General features: G+C 47.7%; 1 protein-coding gene across 1 annotated transcript in view; it reads right to left on the reverse strand.

The window, feature by feature from the left end:
• KSR2 (kinase suppressor of ras 2) overlaps positions 1–8163 on the reverse strand; it is a 423945-nt gene extending 415782 nt beyond the window's left edge. Inside the window, 1 exon segment of the mRNA XM_043557708.1 lies at positions 7081–8163. Coding sequence (XP_043413643.1) covers positions 7081–7260 — 180 coding nt within the window. The 5' untranslated portion in view covers positions 7261–8163.
• Positions 8164–19569: the final 11406 nt, after the last annotated feature.

Below are 19569 nucleotides of genomic sequence, written 5' to 3' on the forward strand. Positions count from 1 at the left end.
CAACTTCAGCTCAGGTCATGCTCTTGCAGTTCACGAGTTCAAGCCCCACATCAGGCTCTCTGCTCTGGGCACGGAGCCTGCTTCAGATCCTCTCTCCCCCTCCCTCTCTCTGCCCCTCCCCTGCTCACTCTCTCTGTCTCTCTCAAAATTAATAAAGAAACTTAAAAACATTATTAATGAGATCTTCCACACTCTTTTCTTCATACTAAGAGGTCAGAACTTGGTGTGTATTTTATACCAATATAATCACACCATTTATACCATTTTCATCAGAAGTCACCACATTTCAACTGGTCAAAAGCCAAGTGGCAAGTGGCTACTGTACTGGACATCTCAGGTCTGTTTCCCTCTCTTTTTCTCATTCTTCCTTGTCTCTGTGGATGCCCTACTCTGTCTCCATTGGTTCTATGTTTCTCTCCAATAGTTTTCATCTATAAAGTCACCCATGAACTCAAAGTATATGAGCAGCAGAGGGAGCCACCATGATGATTCTCATTAACTAGATCACCAGCACTTCCCCTTTGCCCTCTGTTTGCTCTCGTCTTCCCTTCCAGGCCATGCCACCTTTGGGGAGTCCACAGTAGAGCAGTAAACCTCTTCCTGTATCTGGGGCTGTCTTAACCTCCACACTGGGTCACACTGGGTCACATCAGTGACTCTAAACCTCAGTAAACTCACTTGTAAAACAGGAACAACCACTGTTGCAGTCACTGTCCACTGCAGAGATGTTGCAAGGGTCACAGAAACCCTGCAGACAATGGGTCCCTGCTTTGACTTTCTCCTCCCCATCCCTCAGCTTCTCCATCCTCTGTCACAGCTGCCCTGTGTCCCTTGTCTTCCTCAGCTTCTGGACACCTCCCCATTCCCCAGCTCCAAAGCAGCACTCTGAGGGCAAGGAGGAAGGCCAGGTCCCAAGACTTGGGGCCCAGAGGGTGGGAGCCCAGAAAATGACCGATTCTCTGGAGGGAGGAGGAAGACTCCTCAGTATTCTGCCCATTCAAGGACGAAAAATCACAAGCTCCCTAATGGGATCCGTTCCAAAAACCCAGATGGGATAGTGAACCCTTCTGAAATAACTTCTGCCACTAATTCGGAGCTGTGAGACCACCTCCTGCCATATCTTTAAGAGAACAAGGCAGAAGGGGGTAAGGCTGGGCCACTTTGTATGGAAAACCAAGAATTCCTCTTATGTCCACAGGTCCCCAGCTCCTTCCCAACTAGAAACAGGAAGAATGAGATTCTAACCTGAAGCAACTGCCTCCTTAAACCCTGAGCTCTCAGTCATCAAAACATAGGCAACCAAAAAAAGAAAGCATAAACCCATACTGAGGATGGGGCGGGGGGAACAGGCCCTTTTCACACGGCTGGGGGAAGGTAATTTGGCAACACCTACCAAAAGTCCTGAAACTTGGCATAGCCTTGGATTCAGCAATTGGGCTGGAATCAAAGGACCGCTACAAACCACAAGGATATCTACTGTGGCATTATTTATAATGACAGAAAGTTGTAAATGTACACGATCTGACAATAGAATTTGTTAAATTATGGTACATCCATAGAATAGCATGCAGCCACTGATAATATTTAATAATATGAAATGCTGTTCCTGACATTTTAAGTGCATTTTGTATCTCCAGCATTCCTCAAGAGTTGTAGGATGGAATATCCAACTGCCTACTTGACAAACGGAACATGTCCAAACAGGACCTGACCATCAAGCCCAACCTATCCCACTTCTAGTCCTCATGTTTCGAATAAAGTCACCACCATTCGCTCAGTTCTTAAGCCAAACACCCAGGGATAACCCTCCCTTCTTTATTTTCCCCATATCTGATTCATGAACGCCTCATGCACACCTGACCTTCTGAATCCAGTCGCCGGCCCCATCCCGCCAACCACCTTCATAGTCCCAAGCACAGTGACTCCTGGTTTTGGTTTCCACACCAATCTCCCAAACTGTCTCCCTGCCCCCATTCTTAATCCCTGCAGTCTATTTTCCCTGAAGCAATCAGAAGGATCTTTTAAAAATCTAAGTCAGTCACCTCCCCGTTCACACTCAGGACAAAATCCAAGTATCTTATCAAAGCTCTCTATCACCAGGGCCCTGATTCTGTCTCCCACTGTGTCCCTCACCCCTTGCCCGTCCACCCACTCAACTCCAACCACAGTGGTCTGCTTGCTGTTCTAACGACACTCCAAGAACGTTCCCACCCAAGAAATTTGCTCTTCCCTCTGCCTGGTCCCTTCCCCAGATACGTCTTGGTTTGCTTCCTCAAGTCAGTAAAACCTCAAGGGGGCCTCTGCTGACCATCCCATGACCCTCCCTCTTTCCCATGCTCTTTTGGTTTTATTTTGGGGTTTGGGTTTTTTTTTTCTTCCATAGCTGTTACATCATTATAGGAGATTGTTCATTGGCTTCCGATGAACCACACCTCCTAGAATCCATACCCTTAGACAGTCATTTCCACATTGATTTTGGGCTTATCCACTTAACGTGCTTTGGCATATGGGACACTGGCAAAGGTTACAGAAGCAGAGGCCTCAGAGGGGCTGTGCAAAAGGGCTTGGTCTCTTGGAACATGGCTGCTTCCACGAGGTAAGGAATCCAGCTGTCCTGTTGGAAAGCCATGTACAGAAAAACTGACATCCCCCCACCAACCACCAGCCATGTGAGCTAGGCCACCTTGGGCCATCCAGCCCAGCTGAGCCATCTGATGATCACACAACCACATGAGTGATGTGGGCAAGATCAGCAGAACCGCATCATCCACCCTAGAGGTCAGAGATCAGGAAGCTAGCCCTTGGGCCAAATCTGACCCACCACCTGTTTTCATAAGGCCCCACAACCTAAGGATAGTTTTTACATTTTTAAATGTAAAAAAAGGGGGGGGTGGGGGTAATAGTATTTCGTGACATGTGAAATTTACATCGCATTTCAATTTCAGGGGCCATAAATGAAGCTGCAGTGGAAAACTGTCCGTCTGCGGCTGCTACGTGCTACAACGGCAGAGCTGAGAGGCTGTGATGGAGTCTGTATGACCCACAAAGCCTAAACTATTTACTACCTGTCCCTTTACAGAAAGAGTTTGCTGGCCCTTGCTGCAGGCTGCTGGCAGGCTAACCTTTAAACAACTTTTTATTGTGTTCACTCCAAAACCTTTGAAGACTTCTATCTCCTTCCTCAAAGGAGTGAAACTTTGTCAGTCTGGCTCCCTTGTCCTTAGATCTCAAGAGTCTGTGACCTAAATTCATTTCCTATGACATTCTATCAGGTACTCTCCATTCTAGACCAACTGGTCTCTAAGCTGCCCCACGAAGGCATGAACTGGTATGAAATACCTTTATCTGGTTAGCTGTTCTTGCTGAGCGAGCTCTCTCCACCTGCCAGCTCTCCCCATCCTTCTCTGCGCTCAGGGTCCCCAGCTCCCCAACCAAGAGAGCTACCCTAACTGCTTTGCTGAATGTTTCCCTGGGTGTATTCTATGGAACATCAATCCCAAGGGATATCCTTGGAAAAAGGAAACACCGCAGACTCCACGCTCTCGCGGAGTCACCGTGCACATAGATGATATCGTTAACGGCTCTGAGAAGTCTCTGCAGTCAAGATGCCTGTTTCCCTTTGTTTAGCTCAACCTTTGCCAAATTCTCCAAGGAATTCGTTTTGTCTACAGAGTACTTGTTGACCACCAGCATGTAGTACAGGGCCCGGATTTCAGTACTCGCCGCAAGAATGAAAAATGCTAATTTTTCAGACCAAGGGACCCACAGAACACACTTCGGAAATGCTGTTCAAACTCTTCCCTTTCTACCCCTGATCTGAGCTGTTCCCTTCCATGTCATCTATTCCACACCACATAATGTTAATCATACCACCATCATCATCATGACTATCAATTATTCAGCACCTGCAGCTGTGTTACAAATGGCACCAGGCCCTTGAAAATGTCCTCCCTTTCGATCTTCATAACTACTGAAATAGGTAATGTTATTCTTTTATTGCCACTTTGCCAAAAATTAAACCATGGGTCAGAAAATTTAAATCACTAGCCCAAGATAAAGTAAGTAGAAAAGCTACAATTTACAACTTTACTTGTATAACTCCAAAGGTCATGGTCTTTCTTCTCTGCTAGACTACCTCCTGATAACAGGCCATGGCCCTTGTTGTTGGCTATCCACCCAATATCCCTTCATGCTTTCTTCCATGTCAGCATGTATGGGGTGGCAACCAGTCAACCCAGGCGATGGACCATGACTCATCTAAACCACTTACCATGGTGTCCCCACGTCCCCAACTCCCAGCATTGAGGCAAGGACTGGCCATCTGACCAAGTTTTGGCCAAGAAGACATAATTCAACATCATCTGTGGGTAGGTAGCGAAACAAAGACATGAACCCTTTATCCCTGCTTGCTCCTCGCCCGGTCCCCCTCCTCCCTGCCTTGAACCTGAGTGAGACAGCTAAAGCTTTAGAAGACATCTTGCAACCAAAAGGAAGAGACCATTGAGAACTCAAAGAGACAATGGTCCCGAGCTTACTAACTTGCTGACCCAACTCAAGCAGCCATATACCTCCATACTTCTTGCGATACAAGAAAAAGAAGCCATCATTTGCTTTAAAACTGCGCTTGGATTTTCCATTTCGTGTAGCTTGAACATGTTCCTAATGGACCTACATGCTGTCTCCCATATTATTTGCTGTTTTGATTTCATCATTATTTCACACATATATTATTATTAGCCTTGTCTCCCTAACCATGCAGTACACATCTTGAAGGCTAAGTCCATGCTGTATATGGGGTGATATGCACGCTACTAAATTTTGCTTATTATCATGGTTTTCAGGATGGTCAGTTCAATTCACTACTTACTCCAGTGTTTGTGAGCAGGGAGTCCTTACCATCAAAGAGCAGAAATATGCCACCTATCTCCTATTATGTTGGTATTTTTCAAAGTGTCGATGTGAAAACATGCATCAGAAACACCTGGACTATTTATGAAATGCAGATTCCTGGGCCTCCTGCCAGTCCCACCTGAATTAGAGTCTCTGGGATTAGAGGCTGAGAATGTGCATTTTCAATGAGCTCCCTCAGATGGTTTTAACATACAAAATGTGATAGTTTGGGGGATAAAAAAAAACCCTCGGGTCCAAAGCCTAGATGAGGTTTGGCAGGACTTGGCTGCACCTGGGATCTTCAGCCCCTCCTCAGTGTCCCCACCCCAGCCCCAGAGACCTGAGAAGCAAGAAGCTAGCCTGACTGCTGGAGACCCTTCCCTGAGCAATCTGGAAACCAGGGATCTGTGGCATCCCGGAACCAGGAAACTAACACCCAGATGCACTCCCAATAACTCTAACCTCCGGCAACTCCATCCCCCAGTTTGCAAAGAAAACCTCTATGCAGAAAAGAAGCCACGGAGTCCAGGATACGCTGTGACCATCACCATCATCAAGGAGTTATCAGAGGATGGGGCATGTTGAAAAGAGGAAAAGAAAACAGGAGAAACGCGCACAGTAATACATGAACTAGCACCTGGGACTCCTGACTCCAAGGGCCAGAAGAGAACTCAGGTGGCCCTTTTGAGTTATTCAGTTACTCACCACCCGCAGTTCTGAACAGAATCTTATCCTGGGCACTGCTCACACCAAGACAGAAATTTTCCCAGATGACAGGGGCACACAGACATGCATTCTAGGGTAGCAAACAGCATATTACACACACACACACACACACACACACACACACACACACACACACACCACTTTCAAACTGATGACCTTTCTGTGTGCTGACAACCAAAGTTAAAATCATGGAGGAAAAAAAAAAGACTTAAAAGTAAATCAGACAGCAGTGCTCATCCGTGCTGGAACCCAGGCACAGGGCTCCAAGATTCAGTAGGGGCTGAAGAGTTCAGGCCTTGGAAACTCGTGGGCTGGAAACAGGGAACCTCCCCAGCACTGCACATGCCTGCTTCGCCAGAGGGAGAACCCCTTTACTTTGCTTCCAGCCCCACAGCCACCACCCTCAGCAAATGCCAGCTAATAGGAGTTCCCAAATTTAATCAAGCCGTGTGTACAGCTGGTTTGAAGGAGAAGTGAGTGGAACCCTTCAGATGTTTCCAACAAACGTGGATGCCCAGTGATTACGTGCACACCAGACATTTTCTACGGCTCTTGAAACCTTCCTCCTTTGACCAAATGGCCTTCGGAAGAAATAATTTCTGCCATCTTCTTTCTGAGTAACTTTGCATCAAACCCCACCCCCCAAACTGCTTCAAACTCCCCCTCAAGTTCTGTTGGAGACAATGTTACAACTCGCCAGCGATGACTCCTCCTCCGACCCCTCTCCTCACCGTCCTATGGAGATTCAAGAGTATTTTCCTACACCACTTGTGTGTGCTGATCCAGGCATATTTTTTTGTTATCTTTTTACACGTTTCAGGCCTGCAACAGCTCCCTGAATCAAATGATTTGATTTGGAAACGGGTAGCTCAAAGGGGATTTTTTTTTTTAATGCATCTTGCCTCCTGACATGTATATCACTGAAATAAAACAAAAACAAAAACAAAAACAAATTCCAAGGAGCAATCGCGGAGTTGCGAAGGAGGCCCAGAGCAGAAGAGGTCTATATTTATAGGCAGCCCGGTTCTGGGAGCAAAAACCACCTTTTGACCACCTGCAGAATGCGCAAGGTCACGTGGGTTCTCTGCAGCGCCTTAATGTCTTACCCAGCACACAAGCCCCCGTGGCATATAAACAAATCCACAAGCGGAAAAAAGAGAGAACTCACTCCTCGGAGAGGAAGCAAACGATAATAACAGCCGCAGGAATAATAATACATAAAGAATAACAATTACTACTACTACTACCAACATCCAGCCAAGCGTAGATGACAGCGGTACAGTCAAGGGACATCCAGTGCAGGCTTTGCAAAGAAGATAAATCACAGAAAACCAAATCGTGCCCGCCCTGCCACCCTCCCACACCCTCCCCCCCACCAAACAAACAGAATCAAAGGAAAGGGGGTGGTGGGGAGCAAGGAAAGGGAAGGAAAGATTGCCTTTTCCCCCCATAGGCGACACCTACCTCCAGGGTCCGGATCTCTTTTTGTGTGAGGTCGTTGGAGGTGGCACATTTGGTCCTAAGCCCTTCCAGGTTGGAGATGCTCAGGTCTATCATGTTTTGGACCAACTCGCACTGCTGTAAGGCTTTTTGCAAACTCAGAGGCTGCTGCTCCTCGCTTTTCGTCATGTTTTCCTCATCCATCGCTTGCTCGGCAAGCCCCCTTCCCCTCCTCCTCCTCCCAGAGAGAAAAAAGAGGGGGGGGGGGGAGTAGAGGTAGTCTACCCCCTACGCTCTCCAACCACTGCGACTTCTCAACAATGTCTCATGAAGAAGAAACCCAACATCTCACACAGGGCTGAGGGGGTGGGGTGGGAGGAGGGGACAAGAGCCAAAATTTATTATTTTATTTTGGGGTATCAAGCAGACTCCATTAGAATGTCTCCTCTCTCTGAGTCTCTGGTCCCTGAAAAGGAGAGATGCTGTTTCTCAGAAGCAAACCAGGTGATGTGATGCTGTCTGTACACTTAGGGAGGAGGGGGATGAGGGGGGGGAGGAGGAGGAGGAGGAGGAGGAGGAGGAGGAGGAGAGGAGGAGGAGGAGGAGGAAAAAGAGGAGAAGGGGGGGAGGAGAGGAGGAGGAGAGGAGGAGGCGAAGGAAAACAGCGCTCACTCTTTACACACCGGCTCCGTGAAGGGCAAATTTATATATTTTTGGCTGGCTGGCTTTTATGTCAAAAAAAATCTGCTTTGCCCCCCTCCCAGTTGCAGTGACACGGCATTGTCCACCGTTTGGGGTGCTTTAGCGCGTCCTCAAGATGCTGTCTGCATTGCTCCCGCGGCTGCGGCGGCGACTGCGGCTGGCTGCTGTCTCCTCCTCGCGCTGCTGCTGCTGCTGCTGCTGCTGCTGCCGCCGCCGGGCTCCGGGGGTGACGGCTGCTGCATTCGCTCCTGCCTCGCTCCACACCGACATCTTGCCTGTCAATCAAAGGGCGGGGGGGGGGGGGGGGAGCGAGCGCCGGCAAGGGATGGAGAGCGAGAGAGGGACCTGCGGGGAGCGGGTTGGTGGAGCGGCGCCGTGCGCGCAGCCGCCCCGGCCCGGCGCGCCAGGGACCCGCGGGAGGAGGCGGCCGCGGCGCGCGCAGGCTCGCGCACCTGCCCGCGGAGGGGCCGGCTCCCGGCGCGGGCCGGGGCGCGGTGGGGCTGGGGGCGGGCTTCGCGGGGCTGCGGAGCTCGCGTGGAAATTACTACCGGGCGTGCGTGCGTGCGGGCCGGCGGGCGGGGGCGCGGGGGAGGAGCGCGCGGCGGGGGAGCCGGCGGGGAGTGCCCCCGGCCTCGGGGGCTGGGCGCGGGGGCGGGAGGGGGAGGGGGAGGGGAGGGGGAGGGGAGGGGGAGGGGCGGGGGTGGAGGCCACTACTACGGCACGCTCTCGCGAGACGAGGCCGGAGTACCGCTCAGCAGGTGCGCTGGGGCTGGGAGCAGGTGTGCACCCAACTTTGAAACCTTTAGTGCGTGCCGGAGAAACGTCAGCGTGAACCTGTTCACGTCCTCTCTGGCTTTCTGGCTTGGTGGGTGGGTGGGTGGGTGGGTGTGTGTGTGTGTGTGTGTGTGTTGAAACAAACATGATCGTCTTCCTTGAGCCTTGTGTGCGTCTGTTTGTCTGCCTGTCTTTTTGTTCGTTTGTTCTTTCTCGTTAATGGGAAAAAATAAAACAAACCTGATCATCTTCCATGAGCTGTAGGAAGCTGCATCCCCGCTTTGGTACCCTGGCCTGCAGTTACCCTGACGAGTGGCTTTCCATTTGGAGGGGGAAAGGGGCTTGGCCTTAACCTGATTGTTACCATGTCTGAAATGTCCTCCACGATCTGATACCAGCCTACCTAAACGACCTTATACCAGCAAACTGTGGCCCCAGAGCTAAGAATGGTTTTTACATTTTTAAATGGTTGGGGGAAAAAAATCAAAAGAAGGTTTTGTGACGTGTGAAAATTAGAAGAAATTCTACATTTCAGTGCCCATAAAGTTTTATTGGACAACTGCCACCCATTCCTTTTATGTCGGTGTTTACTGTTGTAACAGCAAAAGTGAGTAGTTGCAGGAGGAACTGTGTGACTTGAAAGCCTAAAATATGTGCTATCTGGCCCTTTCCAGAAAAGCTTGTCCACCCCTGACTGATCACCAAACATATTCTTGCCTCAGAGTTCTTTACTCTCTCTGTCCGCTCTGCCCAGACTGCATTTCCTAGTTCTCTCCTGGTTGGTTCCTTGTCACTTGGTGTCAACTCAAATGTCATCCCAGAGAGGCTTCAACTTCTTGAACATCTTAACTACTAGTATTCCCAACACACATTGCTCGAAGGATGTATTTAGGATAATTAGCAAAAGGCTCCTCTTTCTCCAGGTAAACAGAGCTCCATGCCAGGCAACTGAGTTTATGGAGCGGAGTGACTCAGAACACATTGTACAATACGTGTCCCTTAAAGGAAGCCACTTGAGAGGTACAGAGAATGACAGCCAGTGATGGCAGACTTTTTTTTTTCCCCCTCAGACTCTGGGCCATAAGGTTTTCCAGCTCATACAGATCTGAATCAGCATTTTCAAAATCCCTCTGCTGGTGAGGAGCTCAAATGCGTTCTCTATATTCTCAGTCTCTTGGACTATGAAGTTCGTGGATTCCAATTCTCTAGTAAAATTCTCTTTTCATCTATTTTCTCCCTCTCTTGCTTTGTTTCTCTTAAATATATTAATCATGGTTATTTTAAAGCCCTGGTTTACTTCCAGTACTTTAGTCACCTGCACAGTCTGTTTCTATTGCCTGTTTTTCTATTTGTTTTCAGCCATTTGGTCCTGTCTCTTGTCAGGCCTTGTAATTTTTGTTGAATGCCATACAACATCTGTGTATGAAAAAATATATATAAAGTCTCCAGGTAATATCTAACTGTGGAGAGAGCTCCCCACCCTCTGGAAGCAGATGGCAAGGGGACTGAGCATCTTAGCTAAGCTGGGTGGAGGCTGGGTTGTGGTTTTGATAAGATATCATCTAACTTTGGCTCCTGCGTCTAAGACTTTGCCTTTTAGAGATTCCAACTAAGGTCTTTAGGTGTTCACCGAGGACCCTCCCCCCCCCTACCAGCCCTGTGTTCTAACCTTATAGCCATAACATGACAAGACTGCTGGACACTCTCCTCTGTTTTTCAGGGGCTTTCTGTTTGGCTTCTAGCCTCTTGGCCAGCACAGTTTCAGAATTTGCCGAATGTCTTAAGGGGAAAACCACCATCTACCAAGCTCACTTTACTACCCTTCCCTTTGCTCTAGGATAGTCCCTAATTTTGTCTCTCCAGCCCTAGGACACTGCCAAAATTCTGCTGGTTTCTCTGTCCCCCAGCAGCAGCAGCAGCCTTACCTGGGAAAAGTCTAGATTCCAAGTCCCCCAGTTTGCAAGTTCCACAAGGGGAAAAGTGGCTGCAGTATATATCAGCTCACCTCAACATTGTTTCAGAATCTTGGCCCCTCTAGTCCCGGTGGCTGCAGCAGCAATGTGAATGCCTTTAAATAGGTGATGATGATAATGATGATGATGATGATGATGATGATGATGATGATGATTTGATTTGGCTTTTCTAGTTGTCCTCAGAGCAAGTAGAAATTGCAAAAAATGAAAGTAGCCCATAGTTCAGAAGTCATCCACTGGCAGGGCTGTAAGCAGCACACAAATGCGTTGTTTGACATCCCGCCACACGCAACCACCACCCCTCCTTTGCAATTAATTGTTATAATGGACATTTGTTATACTTTGTATCCATCCAGCCCTTCTCAAGAGAAACCAAAGCACTTTTCCAGAAACTTCCTTGCAACTGAGTTTCATGTGACCTAAGCACTTCTATTAAACATGTCACATGAGATTTATACTTGGAAATGAGCAACAAAGAGGAGTCTATCTAATACAAGCATGACAGCCAGTGCACCTTGCTTCCAGGTGTCCTGCCCCTGTGTAAGCTTGGGGTCTGTGCTGAAAGGCACGGCACGGTATTCACAGGGGTGGTTTGGGCATCATTCCTAGCTGTGCAGCCCGAGCCTACAACTCTTGTCCTTCTGGAGATTCTATAGGCTTTCTACCTGTCTTAGTCTGTCTTGGCTGACATAACAAAATTCCACTGATGGGTGGCTTCAACAAAATAAATTGGGGCTTCTGGATGACTCAGTCGATTGAGCATTCGACTCTTGATTTCGGCTCAGGTCATGATCTCTCAGTTCGTGGGTTCAAGCCCTGTGTCGGGCTCTGTGCTGACAGCATGGAGCCTGCTTTGGATCCTCTCTCTCCTTTTTCTGCCCCTCCCCCCGCTGTCATGCATTCTCTCTCTCTCTCTCTCTCTCTCTCTCTCTCTCTCTCTCTCTCTCAAAATAAGTAATTTAAAAAACCTTTTAAAAACACAGATATGTGTTTTTCTCACAGTTCTGGAGGCTGGAGATCACAGTGCCAGCATGTTCAGGTTCTGGTGAGAGACCTCTTCCTAGATTCAGAGGGCGTCTTCTTGCTGTATCCTCACATACAGGCATGGTTCACATGGCTTTCTCTTCTTATTAGGCTATCCCCCTTTTGAATTAGGACTTCACCCTTTGGCTTCCCCTAGCCCTGATTACCTCCTAAACATCGCAAAGGTACATTAAGGAGAAGAGCTGAAACATGAATTTGGGCGGGGGGGGGGGGGGGGGGTGCAATTCAGTCCATAGCACCACCCTGTTAAAGCACTTTTGCTTGAACTACCTGGAGTAGATTGTATCATTGTCACAAAGAACCTTGACTGATAATCTTACCAAAAATTCCAAAATCAGGAGACACTACCAAAAATGGAGATTTCTGGCATTTCTAGGAAATCAGGAAGATCTGGCCTCATTGGGCAACAACTGGCTGGATGTGAGAGACAGCAACCCCTTTCAGATGGGACACAGCTCCCTCCAGTTCACCATGACCTCCACTAAGCCCCTTCATTCATTATTTATATTTCTTGCCTAGCCCCTGAAGGCATTTGCATTTGCTGCCCCTGGGATAGCTTAAGGTAGTTTGCACCTTGGATCCATAGGAATCCCACCAATTCCAACTAGTTTCAACTGCAAGAATAGTCTCATATTAGAAGTCCAGTCCAATCAAAACTCTATTCTCATATCCAGTTTAATACCTCCTCCCCACCTGCCCTGGTCTGACCCAAAGATGGCTCGGGAATTTGCAACAGGGACTAGGGCAGGTGTGTCCTCTCCTGCCCCTTCCTGGCTCTGCTGGAGTATGGGAGCAGGGGAGTGTGTGGAAAAGGGAAAGCGTTCTCTGCTGAGAACAGGTGACTTCAGGGATAGTTCTCTCTGGTGTTAGATGACCCCACCACCACCACCACCACCACCATGTCCTGGCAAGCGCTCACATGGTTCTTTTACTCGGGCACACTGGGGGATCACTGGAGACCTCTGTGGGGACCTTGTGGGGACTCAGTGTGCATACTGGGTGACCTCTTGCACACCTTCTTTTTCATTCATACCCCAGGAAGTACCCCACATTCTCTTTTGAGGTCCTGGAGGCCACCCTCTTGGGTGAGTCTTTTCAGGATGACTCAGACCTCCAGACATACACCCTGGCCCATGGGAAATAGGATACACCTTTGCCCTTTGCCCTCGCTCCTCGCCCTGCTGTCATGGACAGCCCCAGGCAGCCTTCAGCTGGCAGTGAGATGCCAGCCACCCCCTGCTTGCTGCCCCCAGTCTCACAAGTGATTCTTTGAGCTCTTCTCTCTTGGCTTAGAGATCAGAGGGGAGAAGAAAACCCCCTACAAAGACCTGTCAGAGAAACCTGGATAAAATCTGCCCTGGATAAAATCTGACCTTGTTTTATATAGGCTGGAGGCTGATGGTTATTGATGGTCAGGGGACCAGTCTGGCCACCTCTTGACAGGAGGAAGTATTGTTACCCACTGCCCTTAGCTTTGAAGCTTTAGCTGAAGTTCTGGGTCAACAGGAAAAGTCTCATTCCACATCTTGTTATATTAACGATAAGCTGTCCCCAATATTTTCTAAGTTGCCTTGTGAATAGGGACCCAAACTGGAAAGTAGGGGGGTGACCAATACCCCTGGCACTGAACAAAACTAACACTGACTTCTTGAAGGGCTCAACACACTGTGTTCCTAGGGCATTTCTTTCTTTCTTTTTTTTTTTTTTTCTTTTTTCTTTTTCCTACTGATTCTGAGGTGGGGAAGAAATCTCAGAATGCGAGCCCCCAGGACACAACCAAATCTTCTAGTTGTGAGAGGAGTATTACTGTTCTGTTCTCATTGATCCCCAAAACATAAATGGCTTTAAAAAAATACCTTTTATGAGTGCAGGCAGAACTCTCCTAGCTTTAACCTTGTGAAGTTTTTCCAACATCAGAAAACTGACTTTTCTAGAGTTCTTCTCCTTTTGGCCTTTTGCCTCTTTGTCTCTTAATTTTCCACTGCAAGCGAAGCAACCAGATCACTCTTGTGATGGCAAGATAACTTCAGCTCACGATAATGGACAATTTAGTCCAGTGATTTATGCCAGCTTTACACAGTAAGCACTCAACGCCGCACTGTGAGTTTTCAGTTACAGCAGCACCCTCAGGACGGGAGAGGATGTGTGCTGTGGCACGCACTGACTACTTCGGGCACGGTGAAGGAGCAGCTTCGAAAATTGCAGTGAAGTCGTGCCATCAACCAAACTGGCTTCCTTCTTACACCATCTGGTCTAGGAAGCTCTGCATTAGGCTGAATGGTAAGGAGAAGAAAGGCATCTGCCCTGCACAGGTCCCAGGGGTCATGGCTCGTGGGGCAGAGCACAGTCTGGGCACCTGATAAAGGACACACCCCACATGGCATTCATCTGTGGCAGCCTGGATGAAGGTCCTGATTCTTCTGTTTTGTTTTGACTGCAGTACAATGCACATAAGGTTGACCACTAAGTGACATCTATTACACTCACAGCGCCATGGGATCATCACCACTCTATAGAGTCCCAGAATTTTTTCATCCCCCCAGAGGGAAGTCCCGTACATATTTAGCAACTACTCCACATTCCCTCCTTCTCCCAGCCTCTCACGACCACTAATCTACTTTTTGCCTCTACAGATTTACCTGTTCCGGATGTTCCATACAAGTGGAACCTTACAGTGCCTGCCCTTCTGTGTCTGGCTTCTTTCGCTGTAGCATAATGTGTTTGAGGGTCGTCCATGTCATAGCAGGTGTCAGTTCTTCATTCCTTTTTATGGCTGAGTAATATTCCATTGTGTAGATAAACCGCATTGATTACCCATTCATCTGCTGGTACATGTTTGAGTTTTTCCACCCAAATATGCTTGGCTATTGGGAATGGTGCTGCTGCGGACATTTGTGTACGATGGGTTGTTTCAACACCTGTTATCTATTCTTTGAGGCATACAAGTGTACCTTGGGGGCATTGCAGTTTTGGTTCCAGACCAGCAAGTATTGCAATAAAGCAAGTCAAATGAATTTTGTGGTTTCCCAGTGCATATAAAAGTTATGTTTACACAATACTGTGGTGTATTAAGTGTGCAATAGCATTGTGTCTTAAAAAAAGCAATGGACATACTTTAATTAAAAACTACTTCCTGGCTAAAACATGCCAGCCATCATCTGAGCTTTCAGTGTGGTGTAATCACTGATCACATTCCCCATGACAAATATAATAATAATGAAAGAGTCGAAAATATTGCAAGAATTACCCAGACGTGACACAGAGACACGAAGTGAGCAAATGTGTTGGAAAAATGGCACCCGCAGACTTGCTTGATGTAGGGTTGCCACAAACCATCAATTTGTTAAAAACACAGTATCTGCAAAGCCTGGTAAAGGGAAGTGCAATAAAACGAGGTATGCCTGTACATCCGGGAGTGGGATTCATGGGTCATACGATAATTCTGTTTAACTTTTTGAGAAACTGCCAAACTGCTTTCCATAGCTGTTTGCCCATTTAATGTTCCCGCCAGCCATGTGGGAGGCCTCCAACTTCTCCACAAACCCCCTTCCTGACTCTTCTTGCATCGATATTATTTCATTACGAAAACAACCTAGTGACGGTATACTGCATTGACACGCACATTTCTTGAGTGCCTATGATGTGCTAGGACGATGCTATAGTATGGGACTTAAACATTAATACAACACAGTGCGTTCTTCAGTTTTCTTTTCACTGCAAGAGATGAAAACCCACAGCAACCCAGTTTAAGCAAAAAAAGTGATTCATATAGCCAGGAAGCCCAAGGGAGGAAACTCACAGCAGCCCGGCACCATCCCTTTCTCTCTCTGTCCCTCTGTTCTGCTTTCTTCTGTGCTGGCTGCACTTTTAGGTGGCTTTCCCCTAGGATGTGGCAAAGGTGGCCACAGAGAGCTTAGCAACCCTATCACAAATAGAGTTCCTTCCTGCTTAGTTCCAATGTAGTTCCGACCAGCTCCAGCATAAGCTGCAGAGTTGGTTTCGCACTAACCTGGTGTAGGCCGCCTGTTCCTGAGCCAGTTGTGTGAGCCAAGGGGATGGAATATGAGGACAGGCGAGGTCTAGGTTGTGGGGAAGTGGTATCAACTCTACCCAAACTGTGTTGTAGGAGATTAGGGGAGGGCTTTCCCCTCGGGAAGGGGAATTCCTTTGGGAACTCCCAAAGGAAAGGGGGAATGCTATTGTCAGAAGAGGAGTTGGATGTTGGGCCGACCAAACCATCAGCAACATTCCACCATCCTTGAGGGAGTCCTGGTCTGATGGGGAGACCCATGCACATGCATCCGGTAACTATAACTATGCTCTGGGAGTAAAGAAGAGGAGTTCTTTACTCCCGTGCAAGGGAAGGGGCTCTGGGAAGGCTCTGCTGAGGAGGTAATTCTGAAGCTGAGACTAAAGGAATGGAATCCTCCAGGTGCACATAAAGGAACTGGCTTGTACCAAAGCACAGCGTCCTGAAATCATTGTGATTGCAGACACCTGCAAGAAACCCATACTTGTCACAATGATTTCTGAAGTCACAGTCAAAATATGAAAACCATTAGGCCTTGCCTTGAGAAGACTTTTACTGGTGGACAAGTTGAGGCACTGCCAGACCTCCCTCTACTGATTTACTGGATGTGAGGCTTTCAGTGCCCAAACCGGGACAATCTAAGGCAAAGCGGGACAATTCGGTCCCCCTATAGTTAAGTCCCTGACTCGTGAGTACCTTTTAGTGTGCACAGAGTTGGGACAAGTGGTATGGGGGCATCTGTTATGCAAGGATGATCCCTCTGTTGAAACAAAACTGTGCCCACAAAAAGGTTCACAGCAGCACTATTCACAACAGCCAAAAGGTGGAAACCACCCAACTACCCATCATCTAATGAGTGGATAAACAAAATGTGGCATATCCATACAATGGAATTGTATTCAGCCTTAAAAAGGAATGAAGCACTGAGGCGTGCTCCAGCTCCGGCTCCGACATGGATGAGCTTGAAAACATTATGCAAAGGGAAAGAAGCCAGACATAAAAGGCCATGGTCTGTAGGATTCCATCGATAAGAAATATCCAGAATAGGCAAATCCATAGAGATGGAAAGCAGATTGGTGGTTGCCAGGGGGCCGGAGGAGGGGATTAATACGTGTGGGGTTTCCAACTGGGGTAATGGAAAAGTTCTAGAACTAGACAGAGGTGACGGGTGCAAAACACCATGAATGTACTTACTGCCAATGAATTGTACACGTGAAAATGGTTTAAAATAGGGGCGCCTGGGTGACTCGGTCGGTTAGGTGTCCGACTTCAGCTCAGGTCATGATGTCACGGTTCGTGGGTTTGAGCCCCGAGTAGGGGTCTTTCTATCAGCACAGAGTCCGCTTCTGATCCTCGGTCCCTCTCTCTCTCTGCCCCTCCCCCGCTCATGGTCTCTCCCTCCCTCTCTCTTTTCTCTCTCAAAAATAAAAATAAACATTAAAAAATAATAAAATAAGGGGCGCCTCGTGGCTCAGTCGGTTAAGCGTCCGACTTCGGCTTAGGTCATGATCTCACGGTCCGTGGGTTCAAGCCCCGCGTCGGGCTCTGTGCTGACAGCTCAGAGCCTGGAGCCTGTTTCGGATTCTGTGTCTCCCTCTCTCTGACCCTCCCCCTTTCATGCTCTGTCTCTCTCTGTCTTTCAAAATAAAATAAACGTTAAAAAAAATTTTTTTTAATAATAAAATAAAATAAAATGGTTAAGACGGTAAATCTCATGGCAAGTGTATTTTACCACAATAATATAAAGAAGAAGAATCCCGGCTCCCTAAAAGGCGTATAAACCAAGTGAATTGGAAGGCAGCCAAATTTGGCTTGTACATGAGTTTCATTGGGCTGCATGGAGTTTAAAAAAATTTTTTTTAATCTGTGGCTAACATATCTAAAATGGGATATTTCACATATAAAAATTCTGATGAGCAATTTATTTGGAAATCAAAAACCCTGGCCCCACTTGAGCTGTGTCTGCCCCCACCCCCACGTCAGGAGGAGAGCAGGGCTGCTACTCAACTTTGGGGCTCACACTGTCTGATCCCCTCCAGTCCCCTTTCCCCCAATCTTCCCTTGGGATCTTCATCTGCTCTGTTTGGTCCCCATTGGCACTAAAGTGCAGGATTTCCAATACTCGCATAAAACAATTAGAAACCAGGCAGAAAATAAAATGCGGAAATTAGGCAAATGGTATGGTGATTTCTGTTTTCATTCCCTTGTAAATGAGATGTCAATGGATACTGTTTTCCCCAAAAGTGTTACTCCACTTTCAAAACAGTAAGGAAATGTCCCCTTAAAGCAATGATTCATAACCTCAACTGCACATGAGAATCCACTGGGAAACTTTTAGAACTATTGCTGCCTAGGTCCTACCCCCCACCTTGGAGATTCTGATTTGTTTGGTCTGGAGTGTGGCCCCCTGGGTAATTCTGAGCCCCGAGTAGGGGTCTTTCTATCAGCACAGAGTCTATCAGCACAAAGTTGAGAACTCCTGCTTTACATTTTCCCTTTAGAGACATGCCTTCTTCTGGCCTCAGATGTCACAGATCAAACTGCACACACGTTGAGAATCTTTAAAGTATTTAAAGTCAATATCTTTTGTTGTTCTTGGTAACTACCCCTACAAACATATGCTATCTTCAGCTCCTCAACAGGTATCTTGACAGATACAAGAAACACAGGAATAAAAACTCTGTTTTTTGTAGGGGAGTCCACTGCTTCATTACCAAAAAACAGCATTGAAAGCACCTCATAGAAAACTGAAAAGTTAACCCCGTGTTTGTTCAATTGGCGTGAAGGGCCCTAGTCTGTAGCACGCCATACACTAAGGAGGCCATCTGATAAAGAACACCCGCTGTTTACTCAGGCTGGAGTCTTAATGGATTGTCATGTGAATGCGTGTGCGTTGTTCAAAGTGATCACCCCTTTCCAGAGTGCAACCGTGACGTGATTGCTGACATCCTGGCCGTGTATTTTCCATGTGCTCCTATGTGCTGGTTCTTCCACCAAGCCCTTCAACACTACAAAAAAGCATCTGCTGGCAGAAAAAAACAAAACCTGTTCCACAGTCCAGGGCATATTCAAGGCACGCTATCCTACCCTGGCGCACACCTTCCCCACAGACAGCCCAGGTCAGAAACAAAGCCCACACCTGCCTTCCGGCTCACGATCGGAACGTCTGTCTGGTCAGTTTCATCAGGCACATTCTGTGCCTCCTCTCCATACCCCACCACAGCTGTCTGCACCTCAGGGCACGGTGTTGGCTCGGCTTCCAGCACCCATCTGTGACTTGGCGAGGAGGGGGAGGAAGAAAAGAAAAAGAAAAAAGAAATTCATGTGGTGAGTGAGCAAAATTGCCCACGTTGTCCCGGATGAGCCTCAAATCATCCACAATTTGATTGCCTTCTGAAAGGCCAGACCCTGAGGTTATTGAACCTCTTTTTGCATTTGAGTCTGAAAGATGGAACGGATGGTCCTTCACAAGTCTCTTCTGTAATTTTTAAGACTTTCCTTTCCTTTGAAGAAATGGGGAAAAAATTAGAAATGCTGAGTGGGACAGATCACAGGTTTTCCCCTGTCTTGTGCTTCTGTGCACAGAATCAGATAAATCAGTACCAGTTTAGTTTACCTGGTAAATTGAGAACACTTTTTATTTTCGTCATAGGAAGTACAGATGTTGGCTTTTAGTTTTTGAAGACAGGCCTAGTCCACCATTTCAACTGAGCTGGAATGTCAGTAGTCCTCAGCCCATCTCAGATCTACCTACCAAGGCTCTTTCGTTAAAGTCCTGGGAACCCGCATTTATAGCAAGCGTCCCAGGAGCACCTGGGTGGCTCAGTCGGTTGAGCGTCTGACTTCGGCTCAGGTCATGATCTCACAGTTCGTGGTTCGAGCCCCGCGTCGGGCTCTGTGCTGACAGCTCGGAGCCTGGAGCCTGCTTGGGATTCTGTGTCTCCCTCTCTGTCTCTCTCTCTCTCTCTCTCTCTCTCTCTCTCTGTCCCT

This window comes from Prionailurus bengalensis, chromosome D3 (genome assembly GCF_016509475.1).
Source record: "Prionailurus bengalensis isolate Pbe53 chromosome D3, Fcat_Pben_1.1_paternal_pri, whole genome shotgun sequence".
Classification (NCBI taxonomy): domain Eukaryota; kingdom Metazoa; phylum Chordata; class Mammalia; order Carnivora; family Felidae; genus Prionailurus; species Prionailurus bengalensis.